The sequence below is a fragment of the Cariama cristata genome, unplaced genomic scaffold, assembly GCF_000690535.1.
Source record: "Cariama cristata isolate BGI_N322 unplaced genomic scaffold, ASM69053v1 scaffold12975, whole genome shotgun sequence".
In the NCBI taxonomy this organism is placed as follows: domain Eukaryota; kingdom Metazoa; phylum Chordata; class Aves; order Cariamiformes; family Cariamidae; genus Cariama; species Cariama cristata.
In genome coordinates, this window is record NW_009619325.1 from 68,479 (window position 1) to 94,480 (window position 26,002).

Below are 26,002 nucleotides of genomic sequence, written 5' to 3' on the forward strand. Positions count from 1 at the left end.
GTATATGGAAGTTGGTGTTCCACTTGTGTCCATTTTTTCCATGCCATTCTTGGCTGGTAAGGTATTTTATTCCCACTGCTGTTTACTCCAAAACTAACCCTCCCCCCTCCCCAGGTTATGCTATATCTGCTTTATAGTGGATATGCAAAATGTGTTAGATACAGTTGAATGCTTCACACACAGACACACACACGCACAGATACAAATATGTTCTGAATTGCCTTTTTGCAGTGGCATAAGACTTCTGTGTTAATTGTCACTGCATTTGTTTTAATTGGTGGGCTAGTATCTGCTTTATACCTACTACTCCACAGTGTCAATGAAGAGAAGGGAAGGAGTTGTAGCCTTCTGAGTTTTCTCTGTCAGTGGCAATGCTTTACTGGTGACTCTACCTGTGTGCTAAATCTTGAGTGGCAGCACCCTTGTGTTGTGTCTGAAGTCCAGCCAAAATCTGGACATAATGGATTCACTGGACTAGATTGTTTTAATGAGTGTTCAAAACAGTGAGAACACACACATGGGCTCCCAGATGATGATCATGCAGAGAAGATGTATCTAGGATTAAAAGCGTATGCTTGTTCATCTGAGATTGTGCCTTTTAAATAGCAAAAATGCATTGAGTGTGGGACCCAAACTCTTGTCACTGGTGTAGTACTGCTGATGATCATCTGACCTTAAACTGCATGGAGAGATTTTGCTGGGTGGAAAGTCGTGGTTGTCATAAAATCTTGTGCACTTGCATTGGTTTCAGTCAGCTTCCTGCATGCTTATGGCTGTAAATTGGATCATTTACACTAATGATGATGGCATGCTGTCATGGCTCAGTAGGGAGAATTATTTAATATTCGTGCTCATATCTTGGGTACCGACAAAGAATCCATTATTCAGAAAAGCCAGGGATATTTTACAGAACAATAGCTGGAGATGTTAACATGTAGACTTCAAAACTGGGGGGTTCAAAAGTGTGCAGCATTATCACTCATGCAGCAAATTTTCTAATTCAGGTTCTCAAAGGTGACCACCAGTCTAAAAGCCTGAGCATCTAAAAAAGTGGTATGATTTGTCAGAGTATAAACCGCTGCAATTTTTAATTGAATGAAATATGATTGCTAGGAGGAGACAAGGAGGAAGACAATGTCCTTTGCTGTAGGCAATAGTTGTGGTCCCACTTGATAAAAGATATTTGCCCTAGGATTTATTATTCTGCGTGGCTTCCTTTAAGATAAAGTAACTTCCTCAAGTCATGTTCAGTCATAGTTTACCTCAATAGTACATGGTGCGCATTAATTAATGACAATAAAATATTTACTGAAAAAGCAAAAGAAATATTTTTTCCTTTGCTTTTTCCTTTTTGAGTTGCAGGTCTGTTTTTTAGGCACCTGCATCAATAAATCAGAGCTGATGTGAAGCTAGGAGCATTTGGATTCATCTCTTCATTAAGGCACTGTTAATTTTCTGGTCACATCATCCTATTTAAAGTGTAATGAGGCCACAGATACGAACTGCAAATCCTAGACAGCCTGACATAGTATAGCAGCATTACGTGAGAGTAGGATAGAGGTTCAGCTTACAAACCGTTTCAAGCAAACCTGTCCAGCAACTGCCAAATGAAAGTGTCTGTGGTGATTCTGACCTAATCTTCAAAAAGCCGTTTTCAGCAGGTTACTGATCAGCTAGGAGTACAAGGTGTGTGGCAGGCTGGGTTAGCTATGGATGTTGAAGTGGATGCGCTCAACCTAAACTGCTCAACCTGTCAGAGCATCAAATAATCCTGCTGGAGCACTTGCTAGCACCCCAGCTAAGTAAGCACCTTCGTGCCAATGTTCAGAGGAGGATGGTTCATGGGTGCTAGCAGGGGATGCTGCAGCCTCCCTGAGTAGGCTGGCGCTGAAGTATTTCTGCTGGCAGCCCTGCCAGCCCTGGAAACTACAGGACCAGTAAGGTAGCGCTTGCAGGGTGCTGTGACTACCATACGGTCGGTACGGTGCAGAAGTCTCTCTGATATTTAGAAGAAATGGAGCTAGGGGGTTGAGAGTTACGGATGCTGCGTGTGGATGTAGGTGTGTACATGTTTGAGAGAGATTGCATAAAACATTTTTCTCTCTTTTCTGCCTCCCAGCCCATTACTGCCTTTCAAGGTTCTCAGCCTGGAACATGATGAATCTCTCTTCAGCAAAGCCACAAGTTATCTCACATAAGCCTCTCCCTTTTCTGAGTCTTGGCAGAGCAGTGTGGTTGCATTTTTTTTGGCTAGGCGAGCCGTGTTCCATGGCTAGTTGTTCTCAATTTTCCTATAGCATGTGTTTAGGTATGTGGGTGGGGATGTGGGCAGGGATGGGAGAGTTTACAGTACATAGTAGTAACATGAGATCCAACCACTGCCAATGGCATTTTGAAGTAATGATTTAAGAGAAAAAATGTATAGAACCAGCAGAGAGAGAGATTTAGGCTGCGTGTGGTCCTCGATGACTAAGAACTGTATGGTTTCTCCTCTTTTACCCTTTCTCAGAAATACATGAGGTTGCCAGAGTGTGGCCTGGCTTAGTTGTTCTACCTTGGCAAAACTAACAGGGATCTTATATGTGTGTAAAGTAATTCACGTACAAAAATTGGTGAGCGTGCCAGTGTGGCACAGTGAAAAATACCGTGACGTGACCGCTGGAACAAATGCCCGCTTGGTGTGAATCAGCAAAGCTATTTGGTAAACTTTGCACTTGGCTGAATTTTCTGAGCCCTCAGAAAAAAGCAGGAACATGCTGAAATGGAAACCAGTGTGAGCTGGGTGATTTCATTGGGTATGGGAGCTCCTCGCAAACATTTAAGGGGCATGACTTCTCTGTCAGTCGCAGGTAAATAATCAGCCTGGTTGCAAAGTGAGGAAGATTTATGCCCGCTGAGATTTGGGATGGGTATTAACACTGACATTTAATGGGCATAGATTAAATGGGTACTCAGTGCAGACCAACACCAAATCTAATTTAGTCATTTGTTTGTAACTTTTTAGTTGTAGTGGTTTTCTATACATATGTCTGTTTTATGACTAGTATGTATTACCTTGCCTATGTCTACAGTGCCTGAGAATCTGGTCCAGAAAAGCTACTTGGGTCAGGAAATCGAAGCTGTTTCTTTTGAGCTGTGTCCTGGTTCCCTAGGACAGAGTCTCCCTCTTTGCTAAATATTCAGCTTCCACTTGGGCACAAAAAGTTGTGATGAACTAGGGCATTTTATTCCCTTCTCCTCCTGCTAAATTCTTATCTTCGAACTGAAGTTATTTACGTGGATTCTGTGGAGTTGTACTGTTGTAACAAAGAACACGCTTTTTCCATCTGGGATAAATAGAGCATGTGCTTTGAAATTCTCTTGGGGAAAGAAAAGTAGAACATTCAAAATGAAGGTAAGCCTCTATGCATTGAAATCTTGACAGTGGTCCAGTAAAATCCTAGCGATCCACAGTAAAAATATGGCATTCCTATTCTCTGTACTTGCAGTGGATTATACTGGGGGGATCTGTCTCTGTGGGATTTGCGGATGAAGTAATGGCCTTATCGCTGAATTCCCTGGCCTTTTCTGAGGTTTGTTCTGCAACTGCAGTATTCGCTAAGCTCATTTTTCAAACTGTACCTACAGAGATGAAGTAGGGTAGAGAGAAGATAAGATGAAATTAGATATTGGAGATTGCATTCCAGGGCAAGAACTGTTCTGCCTCTGCATTCCACAGTATTTTTGGTGATGTTGATTCCATTTGAATTGCTGCAACCTTTCTCTTCACAGAGTGAAGAATTAATTCACTTAGATGGGAAGTGCTGTCCTGAATGTATTTCAAGTAATAGTTACTGTGTTTACAAAGAACATACCAAAGCTGTGAGTATCCTGGTACATTGGAGCACGTAATAGTGAGTTCTACTCATAAAGGTTTGAAGGAATTGGCTCTCCCTCTCTAGTTCCGAGAATTATATTATTTGCAAGTGTAGCAGAAAAATAATCCATTAATACTATTTGCAGATTGCTTTTACAATTTACACAACGCATTTGTTTATAATGTGTGCATCTGCTGCAGAGTTTAAGTTTTCCTTGCTTTCCTTTGTGTGGTATAATCAATCATTTTCCTTTAATATTTAATATACGTACTCATAGGTTTCCTGCACATCTCATGGGATGCCTGACTTCAGTCCTGCAAAGCAGAGGCTACGGAGCTGGGGCAGTGTATAGCTTTCTGCCTATGTATCCCACTGGTTACAATTTTTACTGTGATAAGAGTCCATTATTTTATGAATATTTTCAAGGAACTTGCCTTCTGAAAAATAGAAAGGAAACATTAAGTACCTTGGTTTAAATATACCAGTAATGGACTTTTCACTGCTCTGACAGACGAGCACTGGAGCTAATAGCTGCGGTTTGCCAACAGATGTGAGAAATGGGAAGTTTAATACTATTTTGTTTGGGTTTTTTTTAATGCTAGTACTTCCCTTTCTTTCCTCGGACCTCTTTCTCTGACCCAAGTGAGGTAAAACATATTAAGGTGTCAGGTTTATTCCAGTTTGTGCTTTATCCCTTTTAAGGGAGGAATGAAAGCTTCCCGGGCTTTTAATATGCTTGCTGTCTCTTTTCTGCCTTTTGGCTTCCTCACATGGTGCCAGCAGAGCCTCAGCCGCCGAGGGCAGCTTCGGTGGCCTTCTGAGCAGACCCAGGGATGCAGATCGTGGGAGGGGAGCGGAGGATGCAAGAGCTCTTCACTCCGTCGGCTAGTAAAAGTAGGCAGGTGTCAGGTGCGATGGGTAGTTTTGAGGAAAGCCAGCGATACCTCTTCATCTCTGTGGTGTATTCGGCCAGTCCTCGGTGATGGAAAATAAGGCAATGGAAGAGAGGAGGAGAGGAAATAAAATACTGTGAAGGATAGAGACAAAAAGTTCATTATGCAAAGACGTAGATTCAGACAGGGGACAGATAAGGGGTATCTGTCTGTTCAGATACAGAGCAGATTCAAGCACTCGTTACCGGGCTGTGAAAAAGAAATGGACAAGTGAGGCAGCAAAATTTGGAGACAGAAGAAAATGCTTTGAGTCAGAGAAAAGGAAGGGAGGTGAAGAAGTAGAAAGGACTTACTGCTAACTGAAAAACACCCTGTTTTGGAGGGACTGCTGAGAGGGAGTGTGTTCAGGTGTTCATGGGCCAAGGAGTCTTCTCAGTAGGCGCTCAGTAGGCTGTTTTATTCTGGAAGGGCAAAGAGGGCAAGAGGATTAACGGTACAGAGGCACGCAGTCCCATGTCGGCAGGCCTCGGTGCTGAAACAGTCCCAGAAATGCTTAATTTACTACTAGCACTGAGGTGACCTAGCAGTTTACCCTGAGATTTCCGTGCATGGCAAAAACACTTTGTGCAAAGGCTCTCCTCCCCTGCTGACGCTGGCCGTTCGGTCTTTCTTGTGCAGAACGGAGAGAAATGGGAAGAAGGGCCGTGCAGAGAATGCGAATGCCGGGACACAGAGGTGACCTGCTTCCAGCGCTCCTGCCCGCCCTGCCCGCCGGGCAGCCTGGCCGTGGAGGTGAAGGGTGACTGCTGCCTGCACTGCCAGCCAGGTACAGACCCGCCGTCACGCGTGTTGGGTGGGAGCGGGCGCGTTGCATACACCTCTGGCCCTCGCTTCCCAATTACCAGTCTGAAACCGGCACTGAATTTTAACTTGTCTTCGGTTTTCAGTTGCTAATTAACTGTTTTCCATGTAGTTTAATTAGGATTCTTAGAGATGTTTAGGGCTCCATCCAAAGGCTTCCACTGATTTCCCCTGGTTTAAATGATAGCTTTCTTTTGGCAAAAGAGTTTCTCCTTGGGGTTGGTGTTTTGGAAATGTTTTGGTTTTTTCTTTTTCCTTCGACATGAGTTTTGTAAAGCAGGGGACCACTTCTTTCTGAATCCTAACATGGGTTTTGGAGTTTATGGGCTGCTGATTATTTCTTGGGAGTGGTAAGAAGAAAGAACCTACTTACACTGTTATGCCAGAAGCTCACCTGGGGCTAAATGCCTGCCAGTTAATAATTGTTTGGAAAGATTAGGATAGCCTTAGCTTATGTCTTAATTTTGCATATAAATTCATTTTTCTCCAGGATATTGTCATTCTCCTTGATTTACATTTCATAGTTGGTAGGCGTTAACTGTGGTTTGCTAATTTTTCCTGTTGGTAGCTCTTCTTGTTGCATTCATACAACTTTGGTTTTATCAGAGTGCTCCAGTTAATGTTTTACCTCAGTAAAAAGAAAATAGCTTCACAGTTTAATTATGCTGTCATTTACAGGAGTGCCTTGGCACATTTGCCATATTAATGTTTTAAAGCTTGTTATTTACTACATGCAAATAAAAATGCAAAGCACTACAAATTGAAAAGTGAAGCAAATGGGTTTTGGACAGTTCAGATAAAATTGTCCTGGATTTTTGAAAGGGAACAGCATCTGCACAGACTCCTAAGGAGGGGACAGATTATAAAGTGCTCTCAGCACCTCTCTGTTCTCCTTCTTATCAAGAAGTGCCACTGTGTACTGGTTACCCTGGAAAATCTAGCCTTTTCGTTTAGCTTCCGTAACAGTAGCATTTTAGACAATACAGGCTTTGAAGTCATGGTGTTGGACATATAGAGTCAAACTTGCAGTTTTGTGTCCTAAAAGCTAAATGGAAATTTCCTTCACTGAAGCCTGCTGATTTCCCTCTGTCTTTTTCTGTTTTGCATTGGAGGGGGTGAGAAACAAATGCAAAATCCAGCCTGCAGCAGTTCAATCTGTGAGCCCAGAGCATCACTCCCTAACGCATCTGCTTCGTTAAAGCCAGTAAAAATTTATTGCTGCTTCTCACAGATGTGCTGGGGGAAGCAGGCAGAGAGAACCCATTCATTCTCAGCCAGTGTAAAGCATATAGCCCTAGGCATAGCTGTATTTGTGTTAAAACTAGCAAATGTGCCCTCTCACTGAGACCATTTAGGTTGGAACAGGTGGGAATTTTTTGGTACCTAGAGAAAAATTGTCTGTTCTGTACCCCTCCAAGTAGTCAGTTCGTTGTCAAACTGGAAGGATGGGGCTACATATACCTTTGGAAAGTTATTGGGAAGAAATGGACAGAGGCAGATTCATTTCTCCTGTTTATCACTGTGGATTCTTTGTTATCTTCGACTGTATGTCTTCTGTAGCTCTTGATTCCCGATTCTTTCCTTAGGTACAACTCCCTGGAAACTTGCAGGTTATCTAGTGTAAATGAAGGAGAGTTTTCAGCGTTGGGATCCTTTTTGCTGACTTGTCAGGAAGGAACAGACAGCTTTTCTTCCAGCAAGCAAGCGTAGCTCAGTAGCAAAGCGAAAATAGTCCTTCTCTTGGCCCCTGGAGAGAGAGCAGCCATGCCATTTGAGAAAATAACCTGTGCCTGGGAAATGCTTGCTATGGTGCTGTGACATAAAGCTTTTGACTGGAGGGGAAGTGGTCTACCACCTGTACTCTGACCTGGCATGGACACAGTCTTGACTTATTGCAGAGTTTGACTGAAGGAAACTCAAATTCAGGTTGTTTCGGACCATTAATTCCTGATGACTTAGGATTTTTACTGCTGAGAAACCATGTAGACAATGAATACCCTTTTTATCAATAATCTAGAAAATCTGAGTCTGTGTAATAACATCTCACATACTAGAATACAGTAGTATAATATTTAGCGCCTTTCGTGCAATCTTGGGGAAAAAAAAACGCTCCAAAACTAACACACCTTGAACCACCAACAGAAATAAGTAATGAATTTCACTCTGATTTTGGAGTATGCATTGTTTTGTGCCTTCCTGATTGAAAACACTGCTGATGGTTTTTACCTTTGTGTCTTTTCTTTGTGCCAGTTGAGTGCCACCCAGATTGTCTGACCTGCTCCCAGTCCTTTGATCGCTGTAACGCCTGCCGCGACGCAAGGAAGCTGCTGCAGAATGGGCGCTGTGTGGAGACGTGTGAATTGGGCTTCTACCAGGATGGGGGTACTTGCTTAGGTAATTTCTGCAAAGGGTTATACCCTGTCAGATGACTGACCTCTCTGTTGCATGCTATGCTTTTGTTTGTAGGATCCCACAGGCTTTTTATAGTGAGATTGCCAGGCTTTGTTTGGGAAAGCATTCAGGCACATACTGAGTAGTAACCATGGGCTTAAGACTTCGGGAGGTTTCAGGTGGAAGCCCATGAAAAATGCAGATTCTCAAACTCTTTTGCCAAAATGAGGCAAAATTGTCTCCTTTTATCAGGGCAGGGGAGTCTGGCTGCATCAAGACATTTGACATTAATACATCTTTCTTCTCTATTCTTTCTTTTGGAAGCCTGCAATGAGACATGCTCAGCATGTACCAATGGATTTGAGTGCTCCTCGTGCCAGACATCCCTGCTAATGAAGAACGGGCAGTGTGTGGCTTCGTGTGGGAAGGGGTACTTTCAGGATCAACTCCTCTGCACAGGTAACTCAAAGCAAAGAAGACTGCAGTACTTTGTGATAGCAAAACAGGAGACAAAAGCTGTACCCGAGCTATTAGATATACTCTCTGTTGAAGGATCTGCTGTTGACAGAGGTGTTAATGTTCACCCTAGAGTAAAGGAAGGAGTGAACAGAGGAACTAAGTCATACAGCGTAAAATTGATTAGTGGTTGGGGAAATATTCATTAAAATTCCTCAGCGGATCAGTTCTGTTGGTCTAAAACTCTCTGGTTTTTGAACAGTGTGGTTTTTCACTGCTGTCCTCTTTCAATTCAGAATTCTCTTTTGGAGATGTGACTGTGGTTTTTGTGGTGTTAAGGGTACAGAGCAGGATGTATGCACTAATCTTACTAAGGATCTAACACCCTGAACCATGCCTGGCAATCTGCTCCGTGGGGGTCGTCTTTGAGTTCAGTGCAGACTAACTGCAGCTGCTAATGCCAGACCTTTCAGGAGACGGTACTTTGAGGTGTGTAGAAAATTGCTTGGAGGGACGGGGGATTGATAGGACTCAGAAAAGCTCACAGAAAATACTTTTTGGAAGAGTTTTTTGCTTTGTTTTGCCATTCATTTGTTTCATATGGTGTCCTCTTCCTGAAAGTTTATCGGACTAACTGTTCTCAGGAAGCATATTTACTTTGTAAATTAGTAATTCTGTAAAACACTGAGATGTGTCTAAATTCTGTATCTTAGCAATTGGAAAGACTGAGAATAAGATTGGGAAGTTACAGTTTTCTCTTTGATGGCACTGTGATAGTGCTTTTATGAGCTTCCTCCGCTCCTTTGAAATACTTGGACTTTTCCCAAACTGTAAGGCAGCTGCTTTTTCATCATGACAGTTTAATTGTTTTCTCTAAAGTTAACACTTTTCTCCTCTTGATGTTGGCCTTTTTAGAAGGCTTCTAATTATTTCTGCAGCTCTAATTCAGCAAAGGGGTGGAGCACATGCCTAACTTCTTGAGCCATCACTTTAGTTTCTTTGGAACTAGCTCTCCTGCTTAAAATTAAATATAGGCTTATGGCTTTTGGCAGATTTCAGGGGAAAGCACTTTAGGTTGTAAGTCCAGCTTCCTTTTCTGAAGTGGTTTTCCTTGAAGAGCTGACCGTTTGTTTCAGGTTTTGAAAGTCTGAAAAACCTCTGTCTTCCAGCAGTGACTATAGACTAGGGCCTTATTGTGCATGTATAAATAGAAAAGAGAGACCCAGTCCAAAAGAATTTATAGACTTAAGTATCAAATAATCTTCTACTTCATTTGGTTTTATTTTACCATTTCCTTTCCACCTGCTCCTAGTGTTTTAATTGGCAGTGCCCATGCACTGCTGAAGCAGTAGGGAAAAGCTAATGTTTCATTTTATTACTGGTTTGTAGATTACTGATTGTACATTCCATCCAAATTTGCAGTCACGCATGCTTGTAGCTGAAAGTTGCTGGGAAAATTTGTTCCTGTTTCCTCAAGGGAATTAAACCAATTTGCTTTAGTTCTGCCTGGCTGCATTTTCTGCATAAAGTCAAACCAGTGGAGAAAGTCTTACATTTCAGATACGGTCCATAATCCATTGCCATTCACTCTTTCTTTGTATCCTCTTTATTTTTACAAATCTCTAATCTGATTGTCCAGATGAGGCTTAGACTATTCAGAAATATTTTTCTCGTAATGGTTTTAACATCTACAATAAGCATGTTCCCAAATCACAAAAAGGATGAACTAGACTGTTCTAATTGCTGTAGTTCCAGTGAACTCCCTCTTGAGGAATTTGCTCTGGAGATGAAAAAGACCTGTGAGACCAGGTTTCTTAGTCCATCCTATTGTTGAAACACTGTTATCTGTGCTGTAACAAAACACAATGAATTAGTCTTTCCTTTTGTTCATGTTTTATAACATCTGGTCTAATTGAATCTATTTTGAATTTGAAATACAGTTGTTTGATCTCTGCTTTATTTAATCTTACACCAGGGTTGTTTCCTGCCCCTGTCCTCCACCTGCTTCTGTAAATTATTGAAACCATTAAGAGAAAGTAACTCTGAGAATAAAAGGTAATAGATTCAGTTGCATAGCAGTGTATTTAAAGATCATGGATCAGTTTGTGTCAGGCTTAGAGCAGAGTGGTTGATGCAGTCTTCCTTGTCAGAAATCGACTGTGGAAACGGTTAAGAAACCCCCTACCAAAGGCAAAGGAAAGGGAAGGAAAAATAAAAGATGTCAGCCTGATAGAACAGAAGGGCTCAAAGGACTTACAGTGTTCAGTGCTCTCACTGCATATTTCTAACTTAATTATTTATGTTTTCAAGATTATTCAAAAACCTAGGCGAAACTCAAGTGTTTCTGCTTTGAATCCACAAAATGGGAATGTTGAAATGTGTAACTTGACACTAACAGACCCAGCTCACTCTGTAGCAAAGCACTTGAATTTTTATTCACGACCTGTTGTTTTTCTTTGCTGTATCTGGCAGCGGAGGCTCACCTTGAGGATAAACGACTGAATGTGACTAAGCTGAGCTTGCCCAGCTCATGCTGAGGGGAGCAGGTTAGAGGTGGTTAATGGTACCACGCGACACAGAGCTGGACCCCGTCTGTGCTTTCCCAAAGCCAAGCAGTGATTTCTTACTGCGTTCTTGCTGGGATGCCATTTGTGTTAGCCCTCCTGCTGCCGTCAAACCTGAGAATGTTATACCTGCGCTGATGCAGATAAGAGACAGTTTGGCGAGTGAATCTTTAACTGATTCTCTGACTTCTGGTCAATCATGAAAGAACAGAAACATCACTTTCCAAGACCTCTCATCTTCTAAAAGCCTGGGCTAGTGTCACTTCTGTGTGACTTCTACATTACACCCCTGCAACTCCTGGGTAACAGAGCAGAGAAGAAGACCCATTGGCTCAGGAGCCACTGGCGTGTTCTTGTTAACCAAGAAGCAAGACCCTGGAAGTTTCGTCTGTTTAACATTGATTTTCTGGAAAGACATGTTACTGCAGCTTAATGAACACCATCGTGTCGGCTGAGGCAGAGTAATTACACACCCTATTGCAACTGGAAGGTCAACTGTATTCTTTTGAACATCTTTCCTTCAGCAGGGTGAAGCTGCAGGGTCGTGCATATAAGTCCAGTATCCACACTGAAGGGAGGAGGCGATGCAAAACAGCCCCTACAAATCTGAACTGAAAATAGCCAGGAAGGGTGAAAAGAGTTTCCTGGCGATGCCGTCACTTCTGTTGATTTATATTCATGCAGCCACTAGGTTGCTGTAGTCAAAGATGTTTTAGCTGACAGTGGCTCATTGAATGCTTCCATTTTTTTCCCAGCTTTTTCAGCGGAGTTGGTGACTGGCTGTGTGGGCCAGGAGCAGCTGTTGAGTCTGGCAGCGATCCAGCGCTGAAAGAGCCAAAGCTTCTGCAGGCAGGGTGTGCGTGAGTGTGTATAAACACAGGGCAGGGATGGGCTGGGGCTGCGGTTCCAACTGCATGAATCCAGGTCCTGCAGGTTGGAGTTGTACCGTCTGATGGCAAACAGAGTGGAGCTATTGGCTGGGATTTAGTAGCCCCTGGACTTGTGACAAAACGGTCCTTAAGACATGTGAAAATAAATTGCCCGGTGCCTGTCGCTGCAAGCACAAGAAGAGAAGGATTGTATCTGTAGGAGCATGAATCAGGCTGTGCGTGTTTGTCATCTGGAGACTGGCAGCTGGTAGCTCCTGGAGGCACTTGCCACCTCGCATACAGAAATGGCTGGGTCAGAGGAGTCCGTGGAGTCTGTTCCCAGGGAGGGCTTGTATAGCAGAGCTAGCGACTGGAGCAGCATGTCAGAGCCGAGTCTCTTGCTGCAAGCATTTTTTTTTTGTTGGCTCACCTGAGGAAATTATTACCAATCCTGTACTTTGAGTTGTTTGCACTGCTTCCAAATGCTAAATGTGGCTGTCTTGCTAAAAATCGGGTTGTATTCCTTCTCCTTGCCTTCCTTTCTTCCAAACTCCACTACTTAGATCCCCTCCCTTTCTGTCCCTTTCCGTGTCAAAGAAGCCATTTGGGCCTGGTCTCTCTCTAGTACCTTGGCGTCCAAAGGATCTCTTTCATATCAGTTTGCCAAATTCTCTGCAGCTTCTCAGAAGGTCTGATGACCTCTGGTAGGTTGCACTTCATGTTCACTTCTCTCACTGTAGCCTTTCCATAGCTGAGATACCACAGAATTCATCCCCCAACTAGGAAGACATGCAATTTTAACACAATAGCTGCCTCTCTAGAAGACTCAAAAGCTGCTGTGATAGCCAGGAGTGGATTTGCAGGATCTTTGCCAAGGGTCGGTAAGAACCAACTGGGAACTGGCGGGAGGGAGTGAAGTAAGATCTTAAACTCCTGAGCCTGCAGACTCTGCTGGTTTGTATCATTACCTGGCTTGACTCTAGACATTACAGGTTTCCCCACTAGAAGTAGGGCACTGGGAGTGCTGTTCGCCTACCTTGTCTAAAACACTCGTCCTTCTTGTCACACTCCTTTTCTTGGTGGCTGTGTTTAGAGTAACATTTGTGGTGAGTTTCTTTGGGCAGCAGGGAACAGGGGAGTGGGCTGGGCTGGGCTGGCCTGTCTGCTGCTCTCTTAGCCCTACGGCCACGTGTCTGTAGAAGGGCTTAAGTGAGCCAGAACCAGAAGGGAAGGCGAGTTGGGAAGGAGGGTGGTTTGCACAGTGAGTAGCTGTGGGCAAGGACAGCGGTGGTGATGACAAAAACCCAGCAGAACGGCTCTGCACAGACTGTGGCAATGCTGCTGGACACCATCTCCAAAGAAGAGCTTGGGTTGTGGGTCCAGCCACGCCGAAGACCCTTCCAGCCTGGGTATTGTTTATGGTAGACTGACATCTGGCAAAATGTGTGGCAGTGGCGGGAGGTGAAGGCATTACTTTGACCTACACAGAGGGACAGCTTGAGGCAGCTGCTTGAGAGAAGAGATTGAGGTGAGGATGTGCTCAGGAGCACTTGATCTAGTGCAGGCACCAAATGGTGTGCATTGTGAACCAAAGCACATTTGCCCAACTGACCTGACTTTCATCAAAAGTGCGTTTTTAATACAGCTTTATGCAAGGCTGTGTGTTTAAAAACAGAGTCTGGATGCCAGGCTGCCAGGAGAGAAAAGTGTCTCCTGCAAAGGAGCAGCATCTCCAGAGAGGACTTGAGAACTTTGCGGATATCTGGGTATGTTCAGTTGTGTTGACGTATTGAGGCAGGTTAATAGCGAGGGGGTCAAGCTGTGCAGTCGGAAGTGTGTGACTAGAGGATCTGAGCCCTGGTACCCACTCTTTCAAAAAGATGTTGCAAGTTAGAGTGAGCTCAGAGAGGAGCAAAACACTCATGTCCGGAAGGTGAAGTGAGGACATTTCCGTACTTAGGAATTTACAGCATGAACTCATAGTCTGCATTTAACTTTCGAGTGTAGACGTGCCCTGAGAATCATCCAAGCTGGAATGAGATGCAGCTTTTTATCAGCAAGGGAAATTATCGACTGGAACAGAAAAGTGTGCACAATCTTTACCTCAGGATGGGATGTTGGGTATTCATTGTGTTGTGATTCAGCCACAGTTAGATGCACTTGATAGTGGTGGTGGCCCTTGCTGTAGGAGTCAGAGGGAAGATCTTTTTGGGTACAGGATGCCCAGCGTGCTTTTGAGACGTTCCTCACATAGGAGTGTTCAGGACCTAGAAGAGCAGCAGCATTCTGGAGAGGTCAGGAATAAGGTGGGAGGGGAAAAAAGGTGCAGGAAGGTGAGAAGGGGGAAAGCAAACAGCTAGTTACAAGGCAATAGAAGAAGATGAGAAAAGGGAAAATAAACAAAGGTGGAAGTGTGGAGAAGGAACATCCAGAATGTCAAAGGACCATGTGCTGGGCATGAACTCAAATGTCCCATGTCTTGGGCCCCTAAACACTCCCTGTTCTAAACCCATGCATGTCATGTCTCATCTCTGTGTTCCAGTTCCCTACATGTGAGATGGAGATGATAAAACTTCCCTGCCTCGGGGAGCGGTGAGATCCATGAAGATGGGGCGTTTATCTTATGCTGTGCAGTGTGACTCATATATAAGCACAAACATAGGTGCTCCATCTCATTAATTAACAAACCCAAGAGCAGCTATGGCCTCAAGCAGACAGAAGCAGCACAGAAACTGTGCAAAACAAGAGGGAGATGGGTGGTCACTGGTTTGCTGTAAACTTACTTGCAGCTACCTTGATTGCAAACATTTATCTCACCTGTTATTAGGGAAAGGTTGAATTGTCTCTCACTTAGGGGGTTTATTTTGCAGGAAGGTGTTTGCTTTTGTCACTGTTCTGTATGTAAATCTGCTCTTAGTTATGTGGGTGAGCTGCTGCTGTGTCCACTGGTTCCTGCGTTACACTGAGACTACCCACAGATGGGGTTTTGTTGGGAGGCTGTAACTTTAGGTGTGGTTGCAGATACAGGGCAAATGTCAAAAAGTTCTGTTTCCTCTCACCTGCTGTGGTCTGGGAGCACAAGCATGTACCCACCTTATTGTGAAATAATAAATTTAAGAACATCTTTGGGACATATTTTGGTGTAATCGTGCAAATAATCTAATAGCTAAGAGAACTGTAATTTGCACAGTTCCTGCAAGCACTGGTAGCACAGGATTTAACGTGATTCCATAAAGGGTAACCACAGTGGGCTGAATTTCCCTCACAGCTGAACTTGTACAGTTTCAAATAAGGTGGCTCATTCAACAGCCGTTTTGGAAGGAAGGATTGATCTCCATACAGTCATTAGTTTAATTGTAAGACATCATCATGCTCGAGGATCACTCTGTTCTGCCTATGTGTTCCTGTACCCAGATGCCACAGAGAGGGCGTTAGTACTGCCTGCATTGCAGGAATATGGTATACTTCAGGAATATCTGAAACGTTACTGTGTCCCAACCATGATACATGGCTCACCCAGAGAGAAAAGTAGTCTCGGCTCAGTGAGGGAATGCCCCTTCTCTTCTGCTGGCAATGTCAAGGAAAAGATATGGAGTGCCTGCTGTAGTGGACCTGGGACCCACCGCCCACCTTTCCCCAGGAATTACTCAGTCGGAGCACGTGAGGATTTCTGCCCTGCCTAGCCAGATTGACCAACAGCCAGAAGGCAGTTCCTTCTGTGCCGGTACAGAGTCCTGGAAGGGCAGAAGGAGTTGTTTCTAGAAGTAGGCTGTCTTGGTTTTAATTTTGCAGGATCTTGTTTGCAGCCCTGCTGTCCAGTTCTGAGTTTGTATGTAGAGCTGGGCTAATGTCAGTAGTCACTGCAAGGATCTGATTGCAAGTCTGTTTTTTAGATAGCGTGTGATGGGATCTCTTCTCCTCTCCTTTTGTGCTTGTACAGCCCTTAGCACTGGGATGAACAGGACTTAACAGTGTTACCAACACTCCTCCCAGTCTGGTTACATCAGAGCAGTTTCTGTAGCTGCATACCGCATGTCGTATTGCATGTACAAAATGAAGCTGCAAATTGTACCCCTAAGATGGCTTGGAAGAAAGATGCTAACATAAGAAGAGCAGTGTTTTCTTGTTTTCTTTTCCTTTTCTGAAGCAGTGAATGCCTGTGAATTAAGGAATAAAATTGCAAAAAAGTGAATTACTGCAAACTCTTCATTTCAAAGAGATGATTGGAAGTTGATTGCTTGTTAATCCTGCACCTTTCTTTCCTGCAGGTTGTCACGAGTCCTGTTCCTCATGCTGGGGTGCTGCTCAGAACAATTGTTTGTCCTGCAAAGACACATCACGTGTGCTAAAAGCAGGGCTCTGTGTGGCCAGCTGTGGACAGGGATTTTATACAAAGGATGGAATCTGCACTGGTAAATACCTGTTTTCTTCCTCCAATCGCAAGAAGTTTGAGAAATGGTCTGCGAGAAAGGAATCAATATTTCATTTAGCCGTGCAGCAGCTGTGATTTTATTCATGTCTGAGAAGCCAGGTGCACCTTGTGCATAAATATCAAATGAGGAAAGCTGCTGGTTTTTTGTAAGATTATTAATTCATTTAAGCTAATCAGATGCTGAAAGGTTTAACGTTTTTTTCCCTTTACTGAACAGCTTGAAAGCCTAACTGAGCTGTTTCTGAGGGCTTGACAAATCCATTTGTCTGCAGAAAGAAAAAGGGCCTTTGCTAGCAGGTTTCTGTAAATTTGATTATAATTCAGCATCGCATTAACTAATACCTGCACAACAGATGAGACTTGGGAGCTGGGAAGGTTTGCTGAGAAAAGGGGAAGAGGTGGCTGGAGGAATTAAAAGACCTAAGTCAAACAGATCATGAAGGGGAAAAAAATGTCCAATAAATAAAGAATCTAAAATTTGCCACAGTCATTTGGGTCAAGTCAGGGTTTCTGCTGACAGCCACCTCCAGCTGCTTTGAAGGACTGTCCAGCATCGTCAGTAGAAGTGACACAGGGCTTGCCTGTCTTCATGCAGGTGTGCCTGAGCCACAACTAGCTAGCGAGGGCTTAAAACCTGGAGCATGTTGGCGAAATTGTTGCTATTCTGGCCACTTCTGGATGAATTTCACTTTGACCAGGTTCCCCTTCAGTTTGGTTGATGTCTATACTAGTAAATTTTACTCACCTGTGTTTTGAAGTGTGCAGGCTTGAAATCTTACATCTGTAGCTGAAAATCATTTAAGCTGAAAAGGAAATTTAACTTAGATGCAGCTTGGCCATAATTTTGATTTTTATTGCCAGTGATTTCTCAAAACTGCATAGCTGTTCCTGGCAACCTCCAGGATTCAGGCCTTTCATCTTCTACCAAAAACATGCATTTTGATACCTCCATCTTTTACTTCCTGAACAGTCTGATAACTGATGCTTGTTGTACAAAGATATGTAAAGATTTATGAGCTGGTTTTCATACATGAAATTGTTCAGAATGGTGCTCCCCGTTCTCAGACTGTTGGTGAACAGGAAAACGTACTACATTAGCTGGAGGGGGTTGTGTCAGGAGTGGAGGGAGTGCTGGTACAGACCCATTTCTGGTGTTTGTACTTATTCAGAGTCCTAGACAGGATACAGGTCAGTGAATTCCTGTCTGCACTCACACATCTGCCTCCATGAACATCACTACTTATTCCAGGGAAGTGCGAAAGGTTACTTCTGCTGGAGAGGAATGTTTAAAGATGCCTTTCTGACAAAGGAAGGAAAGGGCACGGTGTGGCTTCGTTTATTTTATCTATGTGGCCAGGTTGATGGCTCTGTTGTTCTTTGCTTATTGAGTTCGTTTCATTAATGAGCTGTCCCCTTTGGCAGCTTGTGACCAGTTCTGTGAAACATGCTATTTGGATCAACCCAGGTGTTTGACCTGTGCTTCAGACAAGTTGTTACATGATGGGAAGTGTGTTTCAGAGTGCCCGGATGGATATTTCCCAAGTAGCAAGGGAAGATGCAGAGGTAAGAGGCATATTTGCATGACCTTTTCTAAGGCTCTCAAGGCACCCTCCACATGTTGTATTCTTTTCCCCAGATGTTTACCTGTGGGGAGGGAATGTTAAGAGCACAGAAGTGCGAGTGGGAACAGGGAATTTGATTTTTTGTTTTCTTTGGTTCACTTGTGATAGATTGTTTTAAATAACCTCTTTGCCTTGCGAAGCATATTAAGGCATGCTGAGATACATATTCAAAACACTGTGAGTGAGAGTTATTACTGTTAGTAGTTATTAATACACGTGCACTTCTGCTCTCATTAGTTCAGATAGCTGAATATCATGCCAGCTGGCAATTTTCACTGTTGGCTGGAGGAGGCTGTAGTCAGCAACACCACTCTCAAGGAGAAAAAATGGGTTATTTCAGTTCTGTGTGCTCTGTTTCTTTATCAGCTTGTCATGATTCGTGCTCCACGTGTGAGGGACCTCTGGCTACTCACTGCACCTCCTGTTCCTTTCCTCTGGCATTGCACCGAGGCCAGTGCCTGCAGGGCTGTGGAGAGGGTTTTTACCAGGATCTCAATGTCTGCAAAGGTAAGCTACGTGCTTGGAGTGAGTTGCCCAGCTGCTGTAAACCAGTGTATATATGTTGGCTTTTGTCAGGCTGTGCTCGGGGTACCCAGCTACGATGCTGATCCTTTATCATAGAATCATAGAATCATTATGGTTGGAAGAGACCTCAAAGATCATCAAGTCCAACCGTATACCCGATGCCACCATGCCCACTAAACCATGTCTCGAAGCGCCACATCTAAACGTTTTTTGAACACCTCCGGGGATGGTGACTCCACCACCTCCCTGGGGAGCACATTCCATTGCTTAACGACTCTAACAGTGAAGAAGTTCTTTCTAATGTCCAGCCTGAACCTCCCCTGGCGCAACTTGAGACCGTTTCCTCTTGTCCTATCGCTAGTTACTGGGGAGAAGAGACTAACCCCCGCCCCGCTACAACCTCCTTTCAGGTAGTTGTAGAGGGCGATAAGGTCTCCCCTCAGCCTCCTTTTCTCCAGATTAAACAACCCCAGCTCCCTCAGCCGCTCCTCGTAAGGCTTTTTCTCCAGGCCCTTTACCAGCTTTCCTGTGCTGAACTGATCAATGAGTAATTCCTGTGTTTGCCTGCTGATTGTTTTCTACTTCGAGAAATAGCAAATTTTCTGAAATACTTTCTGCATTTGCACCCTCAGGATTTGATGATTGTGGGGACTTTTTTTTTTCTCTATGCTGTTGAAATAAACATACATTGCTTCCAAGTTTTTCTTGACACAAGTTAAGAGGTGGGTGAAATTCTGCACACACCTAGTAGATTTGCTAAGTGAGGTCATTTTTGCAGCAATGGAAAAACCTGAAAATTTGAGAGATGAATTTATGCTTCCTATGAACCCGTTAGACTGTCATTTCTTGCTGTCTCTCCTAGTGAGATTGTGTTCAACGTTACGGTTCCAGAAATTAAAGGAAAATTGACTGCCTGTGGCACCGTACTGCAGTTTTTTCCCAACTTTTTTTTCATCAACTTTATTGAAGAAAAGAGCTGTTATTTAGAGGTGGCGGGAGAAATGGCAAAGTATTTTTCTAAAATCCCAGTTCCATTATAGAAAATACAGCACCCCGTCTGTTTGCGGAACAGATTTCTTAGCTTGTGAGTTGCTGCAAAATGTGTGCTCTTTGCTAGCTCTTTGAGTATCAGACTGTCTACAGCAATACAAAAATGGAAAGAGGGATGAACAAGAGGACCCAAACCTGTTGTTTTCTCCCCTTTCTGTCTCACATTCACGACCAGATGCCCAGATTTGCACGGTTGTTGGGCCTTGTCCATCTCTCTGAGAAAGCTGTCCTCAGAGCTGGGGCTCTGACTGCTCCCTTGACCCATGCACAGGTTGCCACCCATCCTGCCGCACCTGCATCGGCCCGGGGGCCTCTCATTGCCTGCAGTGCAGAGCACCAGAAGACATCCTGCAGCCTCACCAGCCCATGGAAGGAGCTGTACGTGGCCTTTGCCTCTCTCACTGCCAAGCCCGGTTCTACATGGATAGCACAGGAGTCTGCAAACGTGAGTAGAGGGTGGGAACAACTGTTCAAAGCCTTCAGCGCAGGGCTGCATGGGAGTTTAGGTGTTCAGGGTGCTCTTGTACGGTATTCGATTCTTAACGTGCTTTGAGCTCCTGTGTTTGCCTTGTGACAGTCATGAATGTTTAAACTCAGTAACTTTCAGAATGGCATATAATAGTACTTTTGAAGGAAAATATACTCTACATGTAACTTCAGACTAAAGAATTCAGGTACTTTTTTTAAAACAACTGTGTTCAAGTCTGCACAGCTTAGCTTTATTTTCACTGAAGTTGAGAATGTGGTTTTTACTTCTGACTTATTTTGAAGCAGGATCAATCCTTAAATCCTTTTCAGAAAAGACTGAGCTGTCACCTTATTAGCCCTTGAAGCAGGTCAAGACATCCCACAGCAGTCGTCTTTTGAGGAAACTCTTCTGATACATGCCCTGAAGCACATGTGCCATCACTGCTCCTGAAATACCAAGTATGAAGCATTTCCGTGAAGGCTAGAGTTTGGAAAAGAGGCTAACATGGTGTACATTGGGGATATATGTGGTTTCCCACCACTTTGAGAGAAAACTGTTGTGGACTTCAGTGTAGAATTTTTACTGGGTGGATCAGCAAGCCAGCCTGTCTGGCTGTGCAGGGCTTGTGGCAACTGGTGTGGATATCTGTGCAACAAACATATTGCAATATCTTGAAAATAATGCAGACAGAAGCAGGCTGAGAGGTTAGACTGAACGTCTTCTCCTAGGACAGCCCACCCTAAGCCTAAGGAGAAAAGATACTTTCCGAAATGGCAGTGATTTCCCTTTGTGGAAAGACCAGTCATAGAGACAGTGAATCTACAGCGCTTAAGTAATAGTAATAACAATAGCAACAGTGCTACTGATGGCTGTTTCTTCCTGTTGCAAAAACATTTTCTGAAAGTGGACATAATTTAAAATCCATATATTTTGATTTTATCTCTTCATCTCAACTTGATGGAAAGAGTCTGTGTAAGCTCATTTTTTTGCCTTAGGGGATCTTAAAAAAGGAAGAAGTGGTGCTTTTTGGGGGTATGATTCTGTCTTTAACAGTGACCTACGCAGACCATAAGGTATCCAGTGCTTTGGATTGGTTCCTGGAGGCATTGGCATAGAGCCTTCAATGCACACAGTGGCCATTCCTTGGCAGGTAATGGGCTTTCTTGGCTGAGTCCAGGTTATGGTCTAGAAACCGAGTGTAGAAATCCATGTACCACTGCCTCAGATGAGTGAACAGGCCTGTACAAACAGACCTGAGCAGAGTTCGGTAGCAGTGCTGAATTATGTCCTTGGGCGAGAATGCCAGCACAGCCCCACATGTTATTACCTCTGCTGTATTAATAATGGCATCAGAATACTAATTTAATTTATTGCAGAAGCGTTCAAGATTCAAGATTTCAAACTTGGAGCTACCCCTGTAAAATACTCATGCAAAGTTTGTAAACGCACCTTTTTGAAAAAGTAAACCCACCACAGATGCACACCATGCCCTCATTATCTGTGCAGAACAGAAGCACAATCGTATGCAGGTTAAAATGTGCGTTTTCAATGTTTTACTTGTGTGGTTGTGAATTTCTTACCAAACCACAGAAATATCTCTACATTTTTCCAATGCTTGAGATTTCCCTGATGAAACTGTAAGAAATTTCTCACTGGTATGATTTGAGTCACTTGAGCCAAAGATAGTCCTGGAGACAATGCGTTTGTGATGAGGGTCCCTGATTTCTCTCCCTGGCTCTCTGGCAGAGAGCTAAGTGTACTCATATAACTAATTTTATTTCATTTAATGTCTTCTCTCCAGCCCTGTGTCTGTCTTGTCTCCCTGGAGGGCAGGAAGTCTCTCTTGTGTTTAACAGAGACTACCACAGTGGAACCTGTTGCCTTGAGTCACTGCTCTAATAAATGCTAGGTTTTAAACTAATGAGTTTATGTATTTCTTTAATCAAATTACTTAGTTTAAGATGGCTTTTCTAGAGTCAGTACCAGTAAAAGTGAAGAAGTCTAACTTTTTAACTGCACTCTTTTCATTCTTGCTGGATCATCACTGTAAGGAGCGTTCACTTCACTAGCTGTAAAGTCAGATGGCCAGCCCACCTCTATGTGTATTTGTGCTTACTGCTCCAGAATGGCTGATGATAACCACGCAGTGATGCTGGATAGAAAACCCTTCCCGGAGTAGCTGTAGGGTGATAGTGAAAGATGATTTCAGAAACTGGTAAGTTTGCAGAACCCCAGAGCTCTTATAGGGAGAACGGTATTACACGGTGTCGTGCACCTCAGCTTTCCATTTCAGTAATGAATTGTGTGGGTGCAAAAAAGATTAAATACACAGCTATCTGTGATTACTCCTTATCTTCAAGAGGTGTACTATACAGCCTTTGTGCTCCTGCCTTTTCTACCTTTCACAAGCAGAGAATCCTGTAAAGGAAATACCTTCCTGTCATCACTGGCGAGAAAACAATCTAGCCATACCCTAGGGCAGTAACAAACAAGATAAGCTAGAACTAATTTGCCTCTCTCTGTCTTCTTGTTTTTCCCTTCCCTGCAGAGTGCCACCCCTCCTGTGCAGACTGCGTGGGGAACACTTCCCAGGACTGTATGGCTTGTCTGTCTTCCCACGTCTTGGTTGGAGGCAGATGCCTCTCTGAGTGCCCAGAGGGGCTGTTCAGCCGCAAAGATCACTGCTACTGTGAGTGCATAGTGCAGGCACCTGCAGTTTATACTGCTGAATTTCATTGCACGCATGTTTTGTAAAGCATTTTTCAATGTAATTAGAGATTCAGTCAGATTTATATGAGGCTATTTAAGTATTTTCAGGGGAGAATGGGATAGTCCAATTTCAGGAAATGGAATCTCCTCCTAATGGGAGAGAGGCGTACACGTTGAGTCATAAATTATAATCAGTTTTGCTCCTCTGGACTGTTTCCCTGGGGATATTTTGCGTTTCATTTCAGTAGGCTTGGATGATGTTCTTAGCCAGCGCGCTGTGGCAAAAGGGGTCTTTACTTGCAGAAAATGGTGGCCTTTGGGGTATGCCATTCCTTATGAGCTGCTAAGTACAATGGGTGAGGAAATGCAGGCGTCTGAAATCTGATTAGTCACCTGAAAGGTGTCTGCTGTTTTATAATAGATTCATTGGGTCAGGCATCCATGTATCTGTTCTGGCAGTAGGAGAAATTTACTGGGCGCTTCCCTGGGAGGCCTCAAGTTTAGAGAGAAAAACCTCTTCTAGAGTCCATTGCTCTATTTATTCAATTTATTCACCCAAGGAACAACTCTATAAATACCTTTATTTGGCAGGCCTTTGTAAAGATTCATGAATTCTGAGGTTGTGCACTACCACCTTAGAGCTGAGGTAGCTACTGAATGCTGCATTATGCAGTTTCAGGCTTATACAAATGTCTTAAAAACAAAATTTCAGTGTCAGGAAAGTGGCATCTTTCTGTATGCTGCCCGCTCAGGTCTCCTGCAGTTTTTGAACAGCGAAGTTCGGTTAATGTAGGTGTGTGTAGAAAATCGATTCTTCCTTTTTGAACACTGAATTCACGAGCATGATTTCCAAGAAGGTGGTGGGACATGACTCCTTAGGTCTTAAACACCGGGAGCCCTGTGCTGTGGCACCTGCGAAACGCCCAGTGTCCATGTAGGGAGTGGGTAATTGTATGTAGCCTGGGGGAGTCCTGAGGTGGGAGATTTTTGAAGTTGTGGGCTTTTATTCATAGAAGAGCTTTAAAAGTAGTTTTTAAGAATTTTTTATGGATCATTAGCCGTAGTATTTCTTTATCCCTCAGATCTGTAGCATGGAAATCCTGGAAATATGGCATCTCTCTTTAAAGGTGGAAGGATACAAAAGCAGTCTAAGTGAAATACTTTTGAGCGATGTTAACCACTTTCTCTGCAATCTTTTTGTTGAGCTTTAAGCAGACAGAATAGCTAATGAGCTGGCATGGCATTCAGGTTTTACAGGGTTCAGTTTGGGAGGCCTTTGTGCAGAAACCGTTCCTGAATTTTCCACTTGTGAATATCAAACTCATGCCACTATGATGTTCATACGATCCCAAGATGTTTAATTTATCTCCCCCGTGCATCCCATTCTCTTTCTAATGTGCACAAGCATATGCTGGAGGGAAGAATAAAAGGGCCAATCTCTCTAGATCTTAGAAAATATAAAACATATACCTTGATTAATGCAGAGAACAAATCACATTTTTAAACTGACAACTCATTTCTCATCTTGTTTTTTCAAAATGAGGGTGTAAGAGCCTTCCAAACCACAACTCTGCAGTCACTGATGCTATTCAATCATTTTATGTCCATATTTTGTAAGAGTGAATGATTATTACAGGGCCTGGCTTTCTGGGGAAGGGAGAGTGTAAGGTGGACTATACCAAGAGCTTAACAACAAGTGTTGATTTTCTTACCCAGCCTGTCATCCATCCTGCAAGACATGCCGTGGCCCTTCTGATTTGGAGTGCTTAACGTGCCATCCCCATGCAACTCTAGCCAGTGGAAAGTGCAGGACTAGCTGCAAGGAAGAGCAGTATCTCAACCTGGTGGGATATTGTGTGGGTAAGTAAGAGGAGATGGCCTGGGTCATACAGTGTGATGATCTTTTCTGTAGCGTTAACCAGCTACTTGAGCACACACCATGAAGAAATCAAAATGCCTGTTATGAGCAAAATGTCACACAGATGAAAATATTGAGGAAACTCTCCAGTGTGCATCATATATAGCAAAGCGACTTGCCGCTCCTGCTAGACATACCTTCACTAGAGCTGTGTGAAGACAATTGCAAATTGTGTAAGGCAGGTAGTAGGGAGAGGGAGAGAAGGCTCTCCTTTGCCAGGCTTGCTGCTGCACGGTTCGGTGTGAAGACTTGAGATCACATGTGGACCAGCATGTCTGGGAATCATCAGAGCGTTCATATACTTATTAATATCATAATGCACATGCTCTTAACAATAGGATGGGCTGCAGCTCTGCTCTGTTGAGTGCCAATGTGCCTGACCTTGCCAGGCCAAGCACTTACCTGTGTCTCGCTCCAGTCTGGGCTTTACAGCATACTGACTGTCACTGTAGAGCCAAGCCTGGGGGACCCAGAGCCAGGAAGGCTGCTTAGGTCCTGCATAGAGCTTCAGTAAAGTGAGTTAAGGAAACATTTGTGATCCAGAGAAGCAGTTTATGGGGCCCTAAAGAAAAATCGGCACAGCTATCATTGCTGTGTGCATTTTTTGGAGGTAATAGGATTTCTGTGTAGGGGTTATACTTTGTGGGTGCTCGATACCTGCGCTTAAGCCTATTATCAGAAGCCACTGATTGCATTTATCTGTTTAAAAAGAAAAATCTCTTTTAATCCATCACGCAGGTATGTATAAACATATCCTGGGAACTGCTCCAACAATTTCTGAGCTTTATCAAGCCATTTTTTTTCTTTATCAAAAAAAGATATGGTATGTGAGGCTTAATCTAGGCTGAACGGTTCCAAATGAGATAAGGAATCTTAAGAAAAGAGAAAATTGCATTAGACTTAATAAATAGATCCATTGAGAGGCGACTGTTCTCAATTTAATGTAGATGTTTCCCCTTCACAGAGGCTTCTTTTTGTTTACATGTATGTGTTGGGGTTTTTTTAATGAAAGACTTGTTTCTTTGCTCTTCACAGATTAATTTTATGAACCATTTCTTCATCTTCCTTTTATACACCAGTTATTGTTCTGTCTGCAGAGACAAAGAGAAGGGGAAAACAAAGTATCTGAGGAGTAGGAAAATATCCTAAAAGTATTGTACAGCTACTTAGGTATACAAGAAATTGGGTTGGGGAATCAAAATGTTTCATACAGTCAAGTAATTACAATATGGAAGTAATTCAGCATTTCAGTGTAAACAGCTGTCTCTGCCCTGTAAAATTTCAGGGGCTTCAATGATACTTATTAATGTCCTGTCACGTCGTAGCTGTATGCACTTTATTTCTTCCACCTTATTTTCCCATTACTTTGCGTTATGCTTCCTATGA

The 26,002-nt window shown here is 43.4% G+C and overlaps 1 protein-coding gene across 1 annotated transcript in view; it reads left to right on the forward strand.

The window, feature by feature from the left end:
• Positions 1–26,002, forward strand: part of FRAS1 (Fraser extracellular matrix complex subunit 1) — a gene marked incomplete at its 5' end in the record, with an annotated part of 109,381 nt that overhangs the window by 10,449 nt on the left and 72,930 nt on the right. Inside the window, 10 exons of the mRNA XM_009701218.1 lie at positions 3,772–3,861; positions 5,429–5,576; positions 7,862–8,005; positions 8,327–8,461; positions 16,160–16,303; positions 17,746–17,886; positions 18,312–18,452; positions 19,792–19,965; positions 22,538–22,678; positions 24,415–24,558. Of these exons, the coding sequence (XP_009699520.1) occupies positions 3,772–3,861; positions 5,429–5,576; positions 7,862–8,005; positions 8,327–8,461; positions 16,160–16,303; positions 17,746–17,886; positions 18,312–18,452; positions 19,792–19,965; positions 22,538–22,678; positions 24,415–24,558 (1,402 nt within the window). The remainder of the gene's footprint in view (positions 1–3,771; positions 3,862–5,428; positions 5,577–7,861; positions 8,006–8,326; positions 8,462–16,159; positions 16,304–17,745; positions 17,887–18,311; positions 18,453–19,791; positions 19,966–22,537; positions 22,679–24,414; positions 24,559–26,002) is intronic.